Below are 15999 nucleotides of genomic sequence, written 5' to 3' on the forward strand. Positions count from 1 at the left end.
GAAATAACAGAAGAATGGAAGTGGAGAAATGTTCAGATTTTCCAAAAGGATTGTAGAAACCATGAACTGGAAAATAGACTGGCTTATACACATATTTTTACTTATTACTTGGAAATGGTTGTTGTTTATTACAATTAGCCAGTATGATTCACTAAAAACAAGTCATTCTAAGGCAACTTTATTTCTTGTCTGAGGTGTGAAAGTCTGTTAGATTTTATCAAGGTTTGTCAGTGGCAGTGGATATAATGGAGGGTAATGCGTGCTCAGTTACAGTTGAACAACTGTGACTCAGGTGTATTGCTAAATGTTCCAGCACACATCAAGGGCTTTGGTGATGACATGTGTCTCAGATTTGGTTCACAGACGGCTCTCCAGCCTTCTTCCCCCACGCCCCCCACGGTCATAATCTTCTGTCAATGAGCTGTATGACGTGGGAATGTTCTTTAGCCTGCTCTCTGGACCTAAGCTTCCTTATCTTGAAGCCAAGGGGGTGAATTATATATTTGGGTCCCTTTTACATAGAAAATTTTATAATTTTGTGACTTGCTTATTGAATTTGAGACCAAGGGCTACAGGGGCACCTAATATAGTAGATAAATTAATCAAAATTTAAAATAATCTCAATAGGCTAGCATGAGAAATGAATTAAAGAGATAAAATATAACAAAGATAAATAAAAGATTATGCATTTAGGTTAAAACTTTTTACAACTGGGCATTACAGATAGAATAGGGAGGCATAGGTTAAAATGAGTTCATTTAAAACAGAAAACCTAACTCCCAAACGTAATGTTTTGGTTAGGTCTCTAAGGCTAATGTGCATCCACAGTGATGTTGCTGAGGAAAAATAAGATTCCTGGGCTGCACTAACAGTAAACGAGTGAACTTCTGGCTTCCAGTGTGGCAAATAAGAAGCTGAGAAATCTCCATTGTCCTAACAAGAAACGAATAAGAAATATCAGCAACTTTTTCTTAGATCCATAGGAGAAGTGAGCAAACTGCTCACAGGGCAAACTGCTATCCCCAAGCTGGAGAGACGGACACATGAATGCAGATACACAGCTTACTACATAGAGCAAAACCCACAGGGACCAGTGTCAGGGTAGGGAAATCTGAGCTGTAGTTGATGAATTGCTAGAGGCTCTGTGTGGACAAATTCGAGAGATAAAAACTCCAAGGGGTGGGGCGCCCACAATTTTGTGAGTTTTTCCTCCTGGAGCTCTACCAGGTTCTCATGGTAAGTATGGGAGAAAAACTGTGCTTCCAGCAGGGGGAGGGGAAAATAAGCCATTTTGAAAAACACCAGAGTATTCTGTTCTTCTTAACAAGGCCTGCCCTCAGGAGAAACTATTTAACTAGAGCCTAACCTGCTGGGGTTTTATCAGAGCCTCACTGACCTGGGGAAGGGAAATATCCAACCCCAGCCCCCTCTAGCCATCCTGTCCCACCTTAGTTGGGGAGGGAGGCTGAGAGGCATGTGTGAATTTCACAGTCCTGAGGCACAGCTTTACTGAAACATTGAGACTTAATCATAGGACCATAGAATGCTTCCTCTCTTTCGACACCTTATTACCACAATAATAAAGGCCTAACAGCAGTTCAAAGAGACTAAGCAAACATCAGAATAGGACTCAGGTATAGCAGGGATGTTGAAATCACCAGACTGGGAATTTAAAACAGCTATGATTAAAATGCTAGGGGCTCTAATGGATAAAGTTGATGGCATGCATGAACAGGTGGGAAACGTAAGCAGATAGGAGGGAATTCTAAGAAGAAAGAAAGAAACGATAGCAATAAAAAATAGTGAAACAAAGAATGTCTTTGATGGGTTTATTAGTAGACTGGACACAGCTGAGGAAAGAATCTCTAATGTTGAGGCTATTTCATTAGGAAAACAGAGGGCTGGCCGAGTGGCGCGATGGTTAAGAACTGGCTTGGGACGCCAGAGGGCCCCGGTTCGGATCCCACATATGAGGGCCAGTGACACTGCCCTCTACAGCTAAGATGCTGAACAACAGCTCAACCTGGAGCTGGGCTGCCATGAGTCGCCCACGGCGGCATAGGCTGCAGCCCCTGCTGCTGTGGGCTCCTGTGAGCTACCATGTGTGGCTGGCAGCCAGCATGAGCGGCCAGCAACCCAGTGTGAGCTGCCAAGAGCCTCCATGAGCGGCCGTCCAGAGGCTGGCGACTGATCTGCCTCAGCTGGGAAGAGCGCAATGATAATACCAATATGGGCCAGTGAAGTGACATCCTCCACAACTAGACTGAAGAACTTGTGTGTTTCCCTTCCCCCGATTCCCCAGCGTTGTTCCCCTCCCTCAATTCCCCAATAAAATCTTAAAAAAAAAAAAAAGAAAAAAAAAGCAGCAAACTGAAAAAAGAGAAAAAACCAGAATACCCAGGAACTGTGGGACAACTATAAAAGGTGTAACACATGCATAATGGGAATACTAGAAGGAGAAGAAAGAAAGAACAGAAGAAATATTTGAAACAATAATGACCGAGAATTTCTCCTAATTAATGTCAGACACCAAGCCACAGATCCAGGAAGCTCAGAAAACACCAGGCAAGATGAATGCCAAAAACACTATAGTTAGACATATTATTTTTAAACTACAGAAAATCACATTAAAGAAAAAAAATCCTGAAAGACGCCATAGGAAAAAAACACCTTACCTATAGAGGAGCAAAGATAAGAATCACATCCAACTTCTCCTCAGAAGCCACACAAGCAAGAAGAGAGTGGAGAGAATATTTAGTGTTGAGAGGAAAACCCACCAACCTGAACTCTGTACCCTGTGAAATGACCCTTCAAAAGTAAATATGGATCAACGTATAGTAAATACATATTATCTTTTCATATTAAATAGAAACATGTGACTAAAAGTACTAGATGAGTTCCTACATTGCAGGTGATAACTGTACAACTATGGGAGACAGGCTCTTGGTGACACATTAATTTCTGGCAGAACTGAATTGTGTAGTTAGAAAATGGGGTGGAACAGAGGGGAGGTATAAAAATTAAGCTGGGAGAGGAACGGCGGGAACTGCCATGAGGGAAAGCAGTCCTTTTTTGCATGGCTTTACAAACTGAGGTGAGTTACAAACGTTTCAAAAAGTCACAGAAGACAGTTAAAAAGCTATGACATAGGAAATCCCTTTCTAATGATTTAAGAGGCTCTATTTAAAATAGCAAGTCTGGAACTGTGTAGAAGAGATTGAAAAATCATCTTCAGACACAGGCTTCCTCGTCCTAGTATGGGTGAGAGGCGGGGTTAAAGGAAGTCCCCTCACCTCTAGGAGTTTATAATCTGCTGTGCCAGGTGGCTTCTACCATCACGTTCATTAGACTATTGAGAAGACAGGAACAAATAAGAGGCCTGTCCACTAGTCTAGGCCTTTGAGGAGTGCTGACCACACCCCATCTCCAGACTTGGGGGCCTGTTAGCCCAGTTCCTTATTTCTACTCTCAGTTTTGATTCTGTTCTTTTGCCCCTCCTTTCTCCTCTCTGTTCATCTTTCTTCTGAGTCCTTTTTTCTCTCTTCTTTTCCCTTTTCTTTGTAGCCTAGACTCCTTTTTTCCCTATCATTTTCTCACCTCAAAATGCCTATGCTTTTATTCCATCATTAAAAACATAACTTATTTTAAAATTATTTTCTTAGGTGCAAAAGTAGTTGGAAAAAGTAAATTGATGTCAGATATAGATATAGATAATAAATATAAATGTGTGACTTTGGTTTTTGGATAGAAACAATATTCTCTTTGCATTCCTGTATTTTTCTAGCTTATCATTACTGACCTACCCTGAATAGATTATGACTCATATTTATTTCATGCTTATAGACATCAGCCTTTTACTTGGAAATTTAAAACAGTTGTCAGGGTAGCAACACAGTACTTTTCAAGATGATCCTAACAACTGAGCTAGCATTCACAATGTACTTAACACTTACAAATTCTATAAGTTGAAGGGTTCAAATTTTGTACAATGAATTTTCAACTTTCTTTAATTCCCTAACTTTGAAGTTGAGTATATAAAATTTGCTTCAATGAAAGTTACTTATATTCAATTCTAATTTGTTCACCATATTGTGAAGGTTTCTGTTACCTTAGAAAATGCACTTAATCCACATCTCAAGGAGTTCGAGATTTTATAGGTTTTAATAAAACTAAACGATAAAAGTTAGCTTGTATTACTTATTCCTTAGGAGTCTGGCTTTCAAGTGAAACATGTTTCCTTTCAGCTGCAGACTATAATTATTTTCCACGTGGCAGGTAAATTTTTGTCAATGTGATGTGAAGCAAATGGAGCAGTGCCTGTTAGAGATAAAAAGGGCTGGCCCTTGGCCAGCCAAGTGGCACGTTAGTTAAGAACTGGTTGGGACGCCAGAGGCCCCCGTTTGGATCCCACATATGAGGGCCGGTGACACTGCCCTCTACAGCTAAGATGGTGAATGGCAGCTCGACCTGGGGCTGGGCTGCCGTGGGTCGCGGCGACAGAGTAGGCTGCAATCCCCTGCTGTAATGGGTTGCCATGGGCTACCGTGTGTAGCCAGCAGCCAGCGTGAGCGGCCGTCCAGAGGCCGGCGACTGATCTGCCTCACCCAGGAAGAGCACAATGATGGTGCCAGCTTTAGCCACTGAAGCAACATCCTCCACAACTAGACTAAAGAACAAAAAAACAACAGCAACTTGTCTGTTCCCCTTCCCCCGATTCCCCAGCACTGTTCCCATCCCAATTCCCCAATAAAATCTTAAAAAAAAAAAAAAAAAAAGGGCTGGCCCTGATGAGTGCATGAATATAAGCTAGGCTGTGGGGGCTACCTAATTGGACCTGAACACAATTTATAATACTCATTACTAACATAACAAATAATAAGCAATTACGCATTAATCAATGTATATAAAATCATAAGATAAGCTCTCCAAGATATATCTATAGAAATAAACATTGAAGTTTCTATTTCTAGAGTGGTAGTTTCAACAGCTTATTTTCTGACCCCATGTATCTGAGGGGTATGAAGCTCTTCCATCGGGAACTGTGGTTCATAAAAGCAGAGTCTTTAGAGGGTTAGGCCTAGAGGGACACATCAGGATGGAAGAGGATATAATTCTGAGGTGCCCGCCTGTTGGGTAGTTTTGCCCTCTTCACCTCTCTTCTCTCACTTTGAGAATCATTATATATCTTCATAGTTAGTTGGAGAGGACAATTGGAAACTTGTACTTGGTTTCGCTCAGACGCCCACCTTTTTCCTTTCCTTTCCTGGTTCTGATCTGTATCCTTTTACCATAATATACTGCGACTATAACAGCTTTTCTGAGTTCTCTGAGTCCTTCTAGTGAATCACTGAAGCTGAGGGTGGTGTTGGGGACCCTCAACAATGGAGGCTAAGGGTAGAAAAATTTCCTAGACAGGAAACAAAATGCACTAAGTATAAAAATAAAAACTGATAAAATTAACTTCACTGAAAAAATTTTCTGCTCATCAAAAGACATCATTGAGGAAATGAATAGGCAAGCAACACAAGGGGAAATAATATTGGTAGTACATATATCTGACAAAGACTCCTATTCAAAATATATAAAGAATTCCTACAAATCAAGAATAAAAGACAAACAACCTATGAAAAATTGGCAAATTTTTTGAATAGACACTTCACAAAAAAGATATACAAAATACTGATATGCTATGAAAAGATGATCAACATCATTAGTCATCAGGAAAATTAATGTTATACTACAATGAGATACCATTTTCATACCAACTAGAATGGAGAGTATCCAAAGGACTGACAACAGCAAATGTGGGCAAGGATGTAGAGCAATGAGAACCCCCGTATATTCTCGATGGGAGTGAAAAAAATGTATAATTACTCTTTAAAACTGTTTGGTAGTTTCTTATCAAGTTAAGCATACATCTATCTGGTAGAACAATTTAATTTCTATGTATTTACTCACGAGACAAAAAAATATACCCACAAACAACAAGAACAAGAACAAACAACAATATCAAAACACCATATAAGAATGTTCACAGCATCCTATTCATAATACCTTAAATCTGGAAATAACCCAGTATTTATCAGCAAGGAAAGAGATACACAATTTGTGGTATATTCATATAATGGAACACAACATTCTAAAGGGAGGAACTAGTGACACATGCAACAACAGAGATATTCAACAATATGGACGAATTACAACAACATTATGTTGAGCAAAAAGAGCTAGACATGAAGGGGTGCCTGGTATGTGCTTCCATTTATGTGAAGCTCAAGAAATGGCAAAACTAATATATGGTAACAGAAATCAGAAAGTGGATGCCTTGCGATGAAGGGCTGGAATTGACTACAAAGGGACAGGAGGGAACTCTCAGGTGAAAGAAATATCCACTCCAGAGATACTGTTTTGGATGGTGGTTACATGGGTGTACATAGCTGTCAAATGCATGAGACTGACCCTTAAGATCTGTGTATTTGTAAAAATTATACATACATTTTTTTAAAAAGGAGAAATATCTATTTACTCTGGACTAAACAGAAGATAGTGTTACCATTTTACCTAAATTGATTAGGAATTAACAACTCTCTTTAATACAACAGAGAGCACTTCAGACATAGATATGTTTGTAGTACAAAAATATCACAAAATTACATTTATATAAAAATCAGTGTCCTTTGAAATTCTGATTGGCCAATTAGCTACTAACACTGAAAACCATGGACTTCTTGGCTTCATGGCTTTGGGAATGTTAGCAGCATGTATTTCTTTACCATATTTTAGCAATAAAAAAACTTGTGAAAAGGGCCAGCCAAGTGGCTCAGTTGGTTAAGAGCTTGCTCAAGAGTGTGAGCTCTGAGCAACAGGGCCGCCGGTTCAATTCCGACATGGGCCAGTGAGCTGCATACCAAGCTGTGCTGCCGCTGAGCTGCCACAACAAGTGGCAGGATGGCTCAGCTTGTGAGAGCACGTGCTCCTAATAGCAAGGTTGCCTGTTCAAGATGGTGGGCTACGCCTGCCCACAACTAAAGACTGAACTCGGCACCTTGAGCTGAGCTGCCGCTGGATGGCTCAGTGGATAGAGCGTGCGCTCTTAACAAGGCTGCCAGTTGACTCCTGCGTGGGATGGTGGCTACGCCCACCCCCAACTAATTGAACACAGCATTTTGAGCTGAGCCACGCAACTGGACTTGGAGCTGAGCTAGCTCTCCACAACTAAGATTGAAGGACAACCACTTGGCTGTTCCCCTTCCTCAATTCCCCAACATTGTTCCCCTCCCCCAATTCCCCAATAAAATCTTTAAAAAAAAAACTTGTGAAAAAATGCAGTCATTGTAAGTAAATATAATAAAACCTAATTCAAAGTCTTGTTGACCATATAAAATAGTCATATAAAATGGTGATACCATATAAAATGGAAATTGTCCAGGAGAATTTGATGATGCCTTTTAGATATTCAAAACTGCCTTTATTTATTCAGGCATTAAACTAAGTTTTACTGAATACTATAAACAGTGCCAGGTCCTGTGCTGGGCCCTGGGAATGTGAAGACTCTAAGATCCAGACTGTGACATCAATATAAGTTACCCTATATTTGAAACTAAAAACTATTAATTTATTTCATGATATTTGGATTTGTTCTCTATGCCAGGCACTGAGGAAACGGCAATAAGGAGAGAGATGCGGGCCCTGCTCTCACAAACCTCATATTCTAGTACAGGAGTCCAATGGTTGGAAGAATGCTTGTACTCACTGGGATCCTGCACTTTCTCAGGATGTTCTTGTTAGGCCAGGCCCTGGAAGGAGCACTGCAGAGCTGAGGCACATCCTGACCCCAGGGCCAGATGGAGAACTACTAGCCACCAGGCATTCTTTGGTTAAGAATGGATGGGATGCCATCAGCCCTTGGTCACAGGGAGCCCAGCTGCAGAGCGTGGGACGCATCCTCTGAGCCCAGGGAACCCTCACCGTTAAGTTTTCCTTCTGAGCCTGGCTTCCTTTTAGATCCCATGCAGAGGTCCAGACAAGGGGCCTTCTGCAAAGGACCTACCTGCTAGAATTATAATTCTGGAATCTTCCATCACTGATATCAATTAATTTGTTCAAACTAAGGTGTGACACGGGATAGGGGAAGGCTGGGAATGTTAGCACACAGAACGTTATTGCTGAATGGAGAGATCAGGAACTAGGCTGGTTTTTTTCCATCTCTATCAAGGCCTAATTTTATCAAACAAAATATCTAATTTTGGTGATACGAAATTGCTTAAGCAAGTAAAAAACCCTACAGTTGTAGAGCCTGTAAAAAGGCACCACTAGATAAAGTGACACGTGCTCTTAAGGAACTGCGGATAACTCAGGTGCCATTATTTCATCACCTCTGAAGAGCAGGAAGAATTACACATTTTGAGAAATTGTGTTGTATCATTTTCAAAACAGAAACTCCGTGGATGTTCTGGAGTAAACAAGGTATATGATTCTACGCTTACTACAAGAGATTGCAGTACTTAAAAGCTATGAAATTCTGTTCTTTGACTACTCAATTGGGCACAGTCACAGATTCCTAAATAAATTAGATGGGTCTTTCTGAAGACTGGTCACAATTTAGATGCACTTATTTATTTTTTTTATAGCAGCAATTTCTGGTTATTTAAGGACGAAATTGGAATAAGATGAGTATTAAATTGTTGTTCTGAGCTGAAAAGTTTAATGAATAAGAAAATGTCAATTCCCATTTTTAAAAAGAAATTTGCAAGTAAGTAAAATCAGAGAGCACAGAGAATATTACCCACACATGTAATAGAAAATCTACTACTAAAATACCTAGGCAGTTGCTTTCAAAGACTTAATTATAGCAATCCATGGTAAGGCAGAGAAGAGAAATCAGGCTTCTTGATTTCTCGAGATATTCTTATCCATGAAATCACATGTCATCTTGGCATCCTCGTCCCTTATTTGGATAAGCAACACAAATAGAAGGCCACTGCCATAGAGGGAGCAGGTATTGCTTCCCTGTGCCAAGTGGCTGGCTGGCTGGCTGGTGTCTAGCCTCCATTTCCTGCTCAGTGCTGGGGTCCCCCCAGAGTATACACATCCCCACTATCTGTCTTGCTGCTCAATGACAGCCCCAATGCACTAACGCTTTAATAGCCTCTGAGAAAGTAGTCGCAAGGCTAATTGTGGCTGAAGGGCTTCTGGTAAAAGCATCTTAGATTTAAATAGCTAAATGGGGACTTTACCAAAGGTTTCACAGCTACAGTGGTTTCGAACATGGATAAAAGCAGTGACACGATAACAAACTTCCAGGGAATAAGGGCTACATATAGAATTGGAAGAATTCTTGGGCAAGATCATCAAGCTTGTCTCAGTTTATGCGCCCTCAATAGGTGACTAAGCGTATCCACGTGTCTTCACCAGCACAAGTTCACTCACTCATTCACTCATTTACTCACTTTAAACCACTTTATTAAGGTACAATTGACATCTGTGAAACCATCACCACAATCTACACCACAAGCATATGTACTACGTCCAGAAGTTCCTGCCAGCCCCCTTTATTTATTATTTCTAATAACAACTAATTAATTAATGCCAGGCATTAAGTGGTAAGACAAAGCGCCTGCCCTCAGGGGGCTTATATTTTAGAGGGGCAGTTGGGGAGACAGATGATAGATACAGACATAAATGAAGTATATAACTTTAGTTAGTAATGCATGCTATAAACAACGTAAGATTGGGCAGTGGGGCAGAGAGGGACTCCCGGAGGAGAAGACAAATAGGGAGGTTAGGAGCGGCCTCTCTAACATGATTGTTTGGGCTGAGCCTTAAATCATACAGATGCAAGGGAAGATGAGGATGGGAGGAGCGCTGCAGGAAGAGGACCAGGTGAGGACAAAAAACCCAAGCAAAGAGCAAGTGCGGGAGTGAAGAGAAGGGCGAGCGGGAGGAGATAAGGTCAAAGAGAGAGGGAAGGGGTGCAGGGAGGCAACCGGATTATCAAGGGTAACAGGAAGCCTTTGGGGGTTCTAAGTGGGGCTGTGATGTCATCTGCTGTAGGCTGAGACTTCTTTGGACATTGCGTGAAAACAAATCTGGTGGGTGGGGGGCAGAGACGATGAGCAAGAAAAGAATGATGCCTGTTAGAAAGATTTTGTATAAAGGAAGTACCTAAAATCAATAGAAGCTATTGATTGCTGTGTTAAACATACCGAAACTAAATACCTGATATACAGGGAGGAAATACAAATGACTAGACTGCAAGATTCCCGAGGGCAGGGATTTTTTCTAGTTTCCTCACCAGGTCTTGAATACCTAGCATAGTGAGAGCCTGGCACTCATTAAAATCTGGTTAAATAAAATGAACAGAGCGACTATACGGAATAGCCTTTCATGTGTGAAACAAGAAAGAGATGAAATGAACATTCAGAAAAGGGCTTCAGAGAAGCCTCATGGACTAGAAATCCGGTCTCATAATTACAAAGCTCATCAAAATATGAGACAGATTTCAATCAAGGATGGGTAATTTAAAAATAACATTACACTAGAACAGGGTTCAAAATACAAGTTTAAACGTAGGCACTTTCTTGTAAACTTCTTCTCACCCTTTAGACTATGAATTTCTATGTGGCAGGAATTATGTCTTCTTTTTAGCTCTCCGAGTGAGAGCAGAACACACTGTGTTTGTGTGCTCCACGAATGCATATTTAGGCTTCTGGAATCCTCCCGAAGAAAAGCGAGCACATAGGCAAAACGCTTAAAGAAGAAAATTTGGACAACTTGGCAGCATTTATCATCACTAACATTTTAGTCTCCCAGAGTAAACTTTGAAATTACATTCTAATTTGCGATGGTTCTGGTTTGACAAGTTAACTCTTGAGACATCTGAGTACAGTATTATGAAAGAACAAAACTGTTCATCAACCCTTTATGCCAATGTTAATTTCTTTTAAAAGTAGGATTTTAATGTTTTTTTATTCCTACAGTGACCCTTAAAATTTCTATGTATGTAATCACAAATGCACACACAAGATGCATTTATAAGCTTATTGTGTAGTTCTAAAGACAGTTGGGAAACTCAATTTTAATTTTGTTACTGAAATAATTTAAAAATATATCATAGAACTGCCTCTTTTCAATCAGCAGCAAGGATCTAGAAAGAGATTATACAAGTAGGCACAATTTATTCAGGTTTATTAGTGCTAGAAAAATGAAGTTGCCTAACTTCAAATTGTAACCAGTATTCTTATATTTATTTAAATTTTCATATCACCACTGATATCAATGTATATCATTTTCTTATGTCTTTAAAAACACTTGGATAATTTATTTAACAAAGATTCATTATATGCATTAACCATTGATATGCTACAACCTGGGAAATTATTTTCAGCAAATGTGTAGTATTTCCTGATGATCTCCAAGAGTATCTTTGTGACTCATAACTTTCATCAGAGAAAGAGGACTTACCGGCTTTTATTCATGAGGTCTGCTCCCCGTGCTTTGTAATAATCCAAATTCGGATGGAACTGATAAGTCACTGGTCTTGGATTTCTCTACAGAAAAAATAAAAAATTAAAATGTATAAAGCTGTTTAAATTATACATTAACGTATGAAAGGACAAAATGATTGTTTTATGTTCTTTAAGAAAAAAATGCATATAATAATGAAGTTTAATAATTAGTGAGCTTGGGTTTTGTTTTTATTGTTGAAGTTTTGCCTTAACTGATCTTAGTCCTGACTAAAGGCTGAAATTGTTTTAATATATTTTTCTTATCTCAGTTCACATAGATTTATTCCTGTCCTCAGATTTATTTTGATGATTTTAATCACTTTCAATATGACTTTCCAAAATACAATCAGATAAAATTACAACAAAACTGAAAAGTTATATGAGTTGTAACACGAGAACAATCTATACTTATAGACTGAGAGATACAAAGTGTCAAGAAAGCTGCATTTTGGAGGAAGAATAAGAATCTGTTATTTTTTGATATCCAAAATACTAAGTATGCCCACTAGATGGCACACCGAGTCTTTCTTCTCCTAAAATGAATAAACTACTTCAAGAATTCAGCAATTCTTTTAAAGTTGGCAATTTCTGTCATCTCTTCTTATATACGAGTTTAATAAGTGCCCAGGTAGTGGAAACATTAGCAGGGTACCACCACAATACAAAAGCAAATTGACCAATGTACATTTTCATAAAAGCAGTAATAATACCCTATCCTTTCTGGCATTTAATATTATTTATAAACACTGCAGAAATGTCCTTGAACCATAGGTTGGGTGCAACTATTTAAATATGTTGCTATTAATTTAATGTGTCTATTATTTAAATATATCAAGTTCCTCAAAGGCAAATAAAAATGAAACAAATACACTTCTAGCTTATAAAACTATAACATGCTAATAAAGCATAACTTAAATGAATACCACTATCTTTAAAATGTTAAATTATATATATTTCACATAAAAGTTAAAAAAATTATAAATAAATGTGTTCTAATGTTCAACCGAGTATATAATTCGAGTTAACAAATTAGGATTTTGAACCAGACCATGCCCTGTCCTAGAGCTCTATCTAGACACAGAAAGGCTGCATTTTATCTTAATAGAAAATTACCAATGTGTTTTGATATCTATCCTTGGAGACATAATCCCAAGACACCGATACACTTGCATGTAGGCAGGGGTATATAATTGCTAAGGTTAAATAGTTTGAAATTCATCAAGCTAACAAGCTGCATCTTAATGGCCATGATGGACCTTTTCTTTTTCTGCTGAAAAGAGAATATTTACACAGCTCAACCCTTTCAAATCTCTTCCAAGTCAGCCCTAATCATCTAACAAAAATGACAATCCCTTGATTTAGCTCCAGCTACTACTCCACTGGTTTGGTATTCAACACAGTTCTACAATAATCAAATCTGAATTGCCTTGATGAAGATAACTGATGCTTCCATGACTACCATACTATTAAGTCTAACAGTGCAACTTTTCTCTCTCTAGGAATTACATAGGTTTCCTCGTGGTAGCTGATAACAACCTGGACCCAAGTATGATGGGGAAATAAAATAGAGGTTAAAGCCATTGGCAGATTGTCAGAGGCATTCATGACTTATTTTAAAAATTAACTTTCACAGGGCTATCACTCATGACTAATTTTGTTCTTTATTCTAAGTACCTGGAAATACATTTTGTTTTTGCTAATATAAGACTTATCTTCTCTGACTTCCAACAAAATAAGAAAGAATTACGTTACTTTTTTGCTATTAAACAATGATAGAAGGGACTGTATGGGGCAATTTCTTGAAACATCTGTATAAAGAAATGACAAGCAATTCAAGACACGACGCGCTGATCTATCTAAGCACTTAAAGCCATTATTAGGAATAATGATCTAACTTGAACATATGAATGAAGCTCAAGTATTGCTTTCACGGAGGCCTATTTAAATTCCTGGGAGATTTACTAGTATCAAAGGAAGAGGCAATTTAAAGTACCACTATAGTGGGACGGAAAAAAAGAATCATAAGATGATGTTGAAAAACAGCATTTCAAATCAAAGAAAATAAAATCAGAGGTTACAGTCAAAAGTTATTCAATAGGGTTTTCTGTTTGAGATGATGACGCTGTTACTAAAACATAAGTATGCCGACATACAGATGGCCCAGGCTAGCTCTGTCCAACAGAAATACAATGTGAGCCATGAAAGCAAGCTTCAGAGGCATTAAGAATTTCCTAGCAACCACATTAAAAGAAAAAAGAAGCGAGTGTATTTAAATGTAGTATTTTATCTAATTCAGTATATCCAAAATATTGTCCTTTTAACATGCAATCAATATAAAAAGTTATTGAGATATTTCACATTCTTTGTTTTGTACAAAGCCTTGGAAATCCAGTGTGTTATTTTACACTTATAGCGCATTTCAATTTGGACGAGTCACACTTCAAGTGCTCAGTTGGTACATGTGGCTTGTGGCTACTGCAACGGCCAGCACAGTACAAAATATGTAAACCAATGTGCGGCTATAGCAATCAACATGCATAGACATGAACAACAATAAGGGCACAGATACTTTTATACACTAAGATTCAGTGCTGATAGTTCTTCAACATACCTATAATTCGCCTCTAAAGCTTAATCTCTTTTTATCTCTTCTGAATAAAGTTTTAAAAAGTCAAGAAAATCTGGGGCAGTATCTTCTCACACAGCTATGCACCAAAATGGTAACAGTTGTTTCCTTAGGGGGATGAGATTAAATGAGCAGAATCCTAACTTGACTCAACTAAACCATTTGAAAAGACAAACTGGCTTTTCTTATTTTAAAGGATATTTTCCAAATCAAATTTTATAGAAATATAATAGTTCTGGTTTTTAATTTTTTAAAGGTCTGGAATTTCCTCTAGACTCTAGGACCCACTAGAATTCTACCTATATAAAGCTCTGTATGTAAGAAACACCAGACCACATAACAGTTGGAATTTCTCATTGTGCAGGACACAATATGTCGACAACTTTTAACATAATGCCTTTGCCTGGATTGGAGCAATTAGTAATTATTTTCAACCCACTTTTTATACAGTCATTATTTCAACTATTATAAGCTTTTCAAACCAATGCACATTTAAAAAAAAACTTTTTATTTTGCTGAATTTTCCTTTGATAGAAAAATAGCAAAATGGTATTCGTACCTTAACTTACATTGGTCTGTGTACATAAGAATATCAATTATGTTCCATGATCTGGAAGTCTATGTAACTATACATGAAAATGCAGAAATCACAAGTTCAGTCTACCCTGGGTTTACCATGCGTTTCCTAGACCAACGCGGATGGACTTGAAATAAATCTCCTACAAGACTGTAGCTAGTTAACTTTCCAAGTACCACTCAATCCTTCTCTGTTAACAAGCTGTTACAGCCCTTTGAAAAGCTTTGTCTTCAGCATTTGATTTTATGGCAATGTAAGAAGAATGCTGAAAATCCCACCCAGGGCATAGACAAGCTGAATTTTTGGGAAGCATCTTAAAGCCTTGTGGACAAAATGACTTACAGAAGCAGAACAGATAGTGGTAGAAATAATTACCCTACAGGGAACTATGTGGAAAAACCAAACCAAACCAAACCCAACCCCTGCTGGACTTCCGAATTTCCAAAACATTTTTGTTAACTTGTTATGATCACAAAATCAATTTACAAACAGCACTTAAATGACAGAGATCAATGTAAGGGATAAAACTGATTGACATCTATCTAACCTCTCTGTTATAGCCAACATTCTTCACTTCTAGGTCTAGTACGATAGGAGGCTGCACCTTCATGTGATTTCAGGCAGAACACTCTGTCCCTTCCTGAGTATGACTTTTGATGGACAGCTCCCTGCTGCTCTGCTGTGGAATGGAAGTCTGTACATCAGCATATAACCCTCTTCCTTCTACCACCCTTACCCTCTTCGTGCTATTTCAGGGGTTTAAGTTCAAATTCAGTGTGCTGTGGTAGCATACAAATATTTAAATGCTAACCACGCCAAGTCCAGCTAACTACAAGATGCCACAAGAAGTAAAATTAACTACAAGATGGTGTGTGACAATTTTCCCTGTTCTGAGCCTGGTGAGGTCAAACTCATCCAACAAAGGTCACTGCAAACAGTACTTTCTAGATTGACCCCCTTACTCCCTATGCCTCCCTTTAGATGATTATCTCCTTTTGAATCATTGTACGGAGACTCCAGAAGGAAAAAAATCTTAAGTATTCAGACTGTTTTGAACAGCGCAGAGCCTTTCAAAGGGCTGGCTATTTATAAACATGGACGCAACTGAAGAGCCAAAGATAAGCAATTCCAGTGATCCCAGTTCTAATTGATGAATGTATCAGTAGGAGCTAAAGAAGTGGGTAAAGTTGCATGTTAAAAACAAAGTGATGGGGCTAAATATAACATCCTCACCGCTTTGAGGCCCAGGATGCCAGGGTGGGGAGGACGGCGATCAGGGAGGTGGGGAT

The 15999-nt window shown here is 38.7% G+C and overlaps 1 protein-coding gene across 3 annotated transcripts in view; it reads right to left on the reverse strand.

Moving 5' to 3' along the window:
- The window catches only part of TBC1D5 (TBC1 domain family member 5), a 447679-nt gene that overhangs the window by 79931 nt on the left and 351749 nt on the right, over window positions 1-15999 (reverse strand). For all 3 annotated transcript variants that reach the window (XM_019629011.1, XM_019629009.1, XM_019629010.1), the window contains exon 15: window positions 11464-11549. In XM_019629011.1, the coding sequence (XP_019484556.1) occupies window positions 11464-11549 (86 nt within the window). The remainder of the gene's footprint in view (window positions 1-11463; window positions 11550-15999) is intronic.

This window comes from Hipposideros armiger, unplaced genomic scaffold, assembly GCF_001890085.2.
Source record: "Hipposideros armiger isolate ML-2016 unplaced genomic scaffold, ASM189008v1 scaffold_823, whole genome shotgun sequence".
Classification (NCBI taxonomy): domain Eukaryota; kingdom Metazoa; phylum Chordata; class Mammalia; order Chiroptera; family Hipposideridae; genus Hipposideros; species Hipposideros armiger.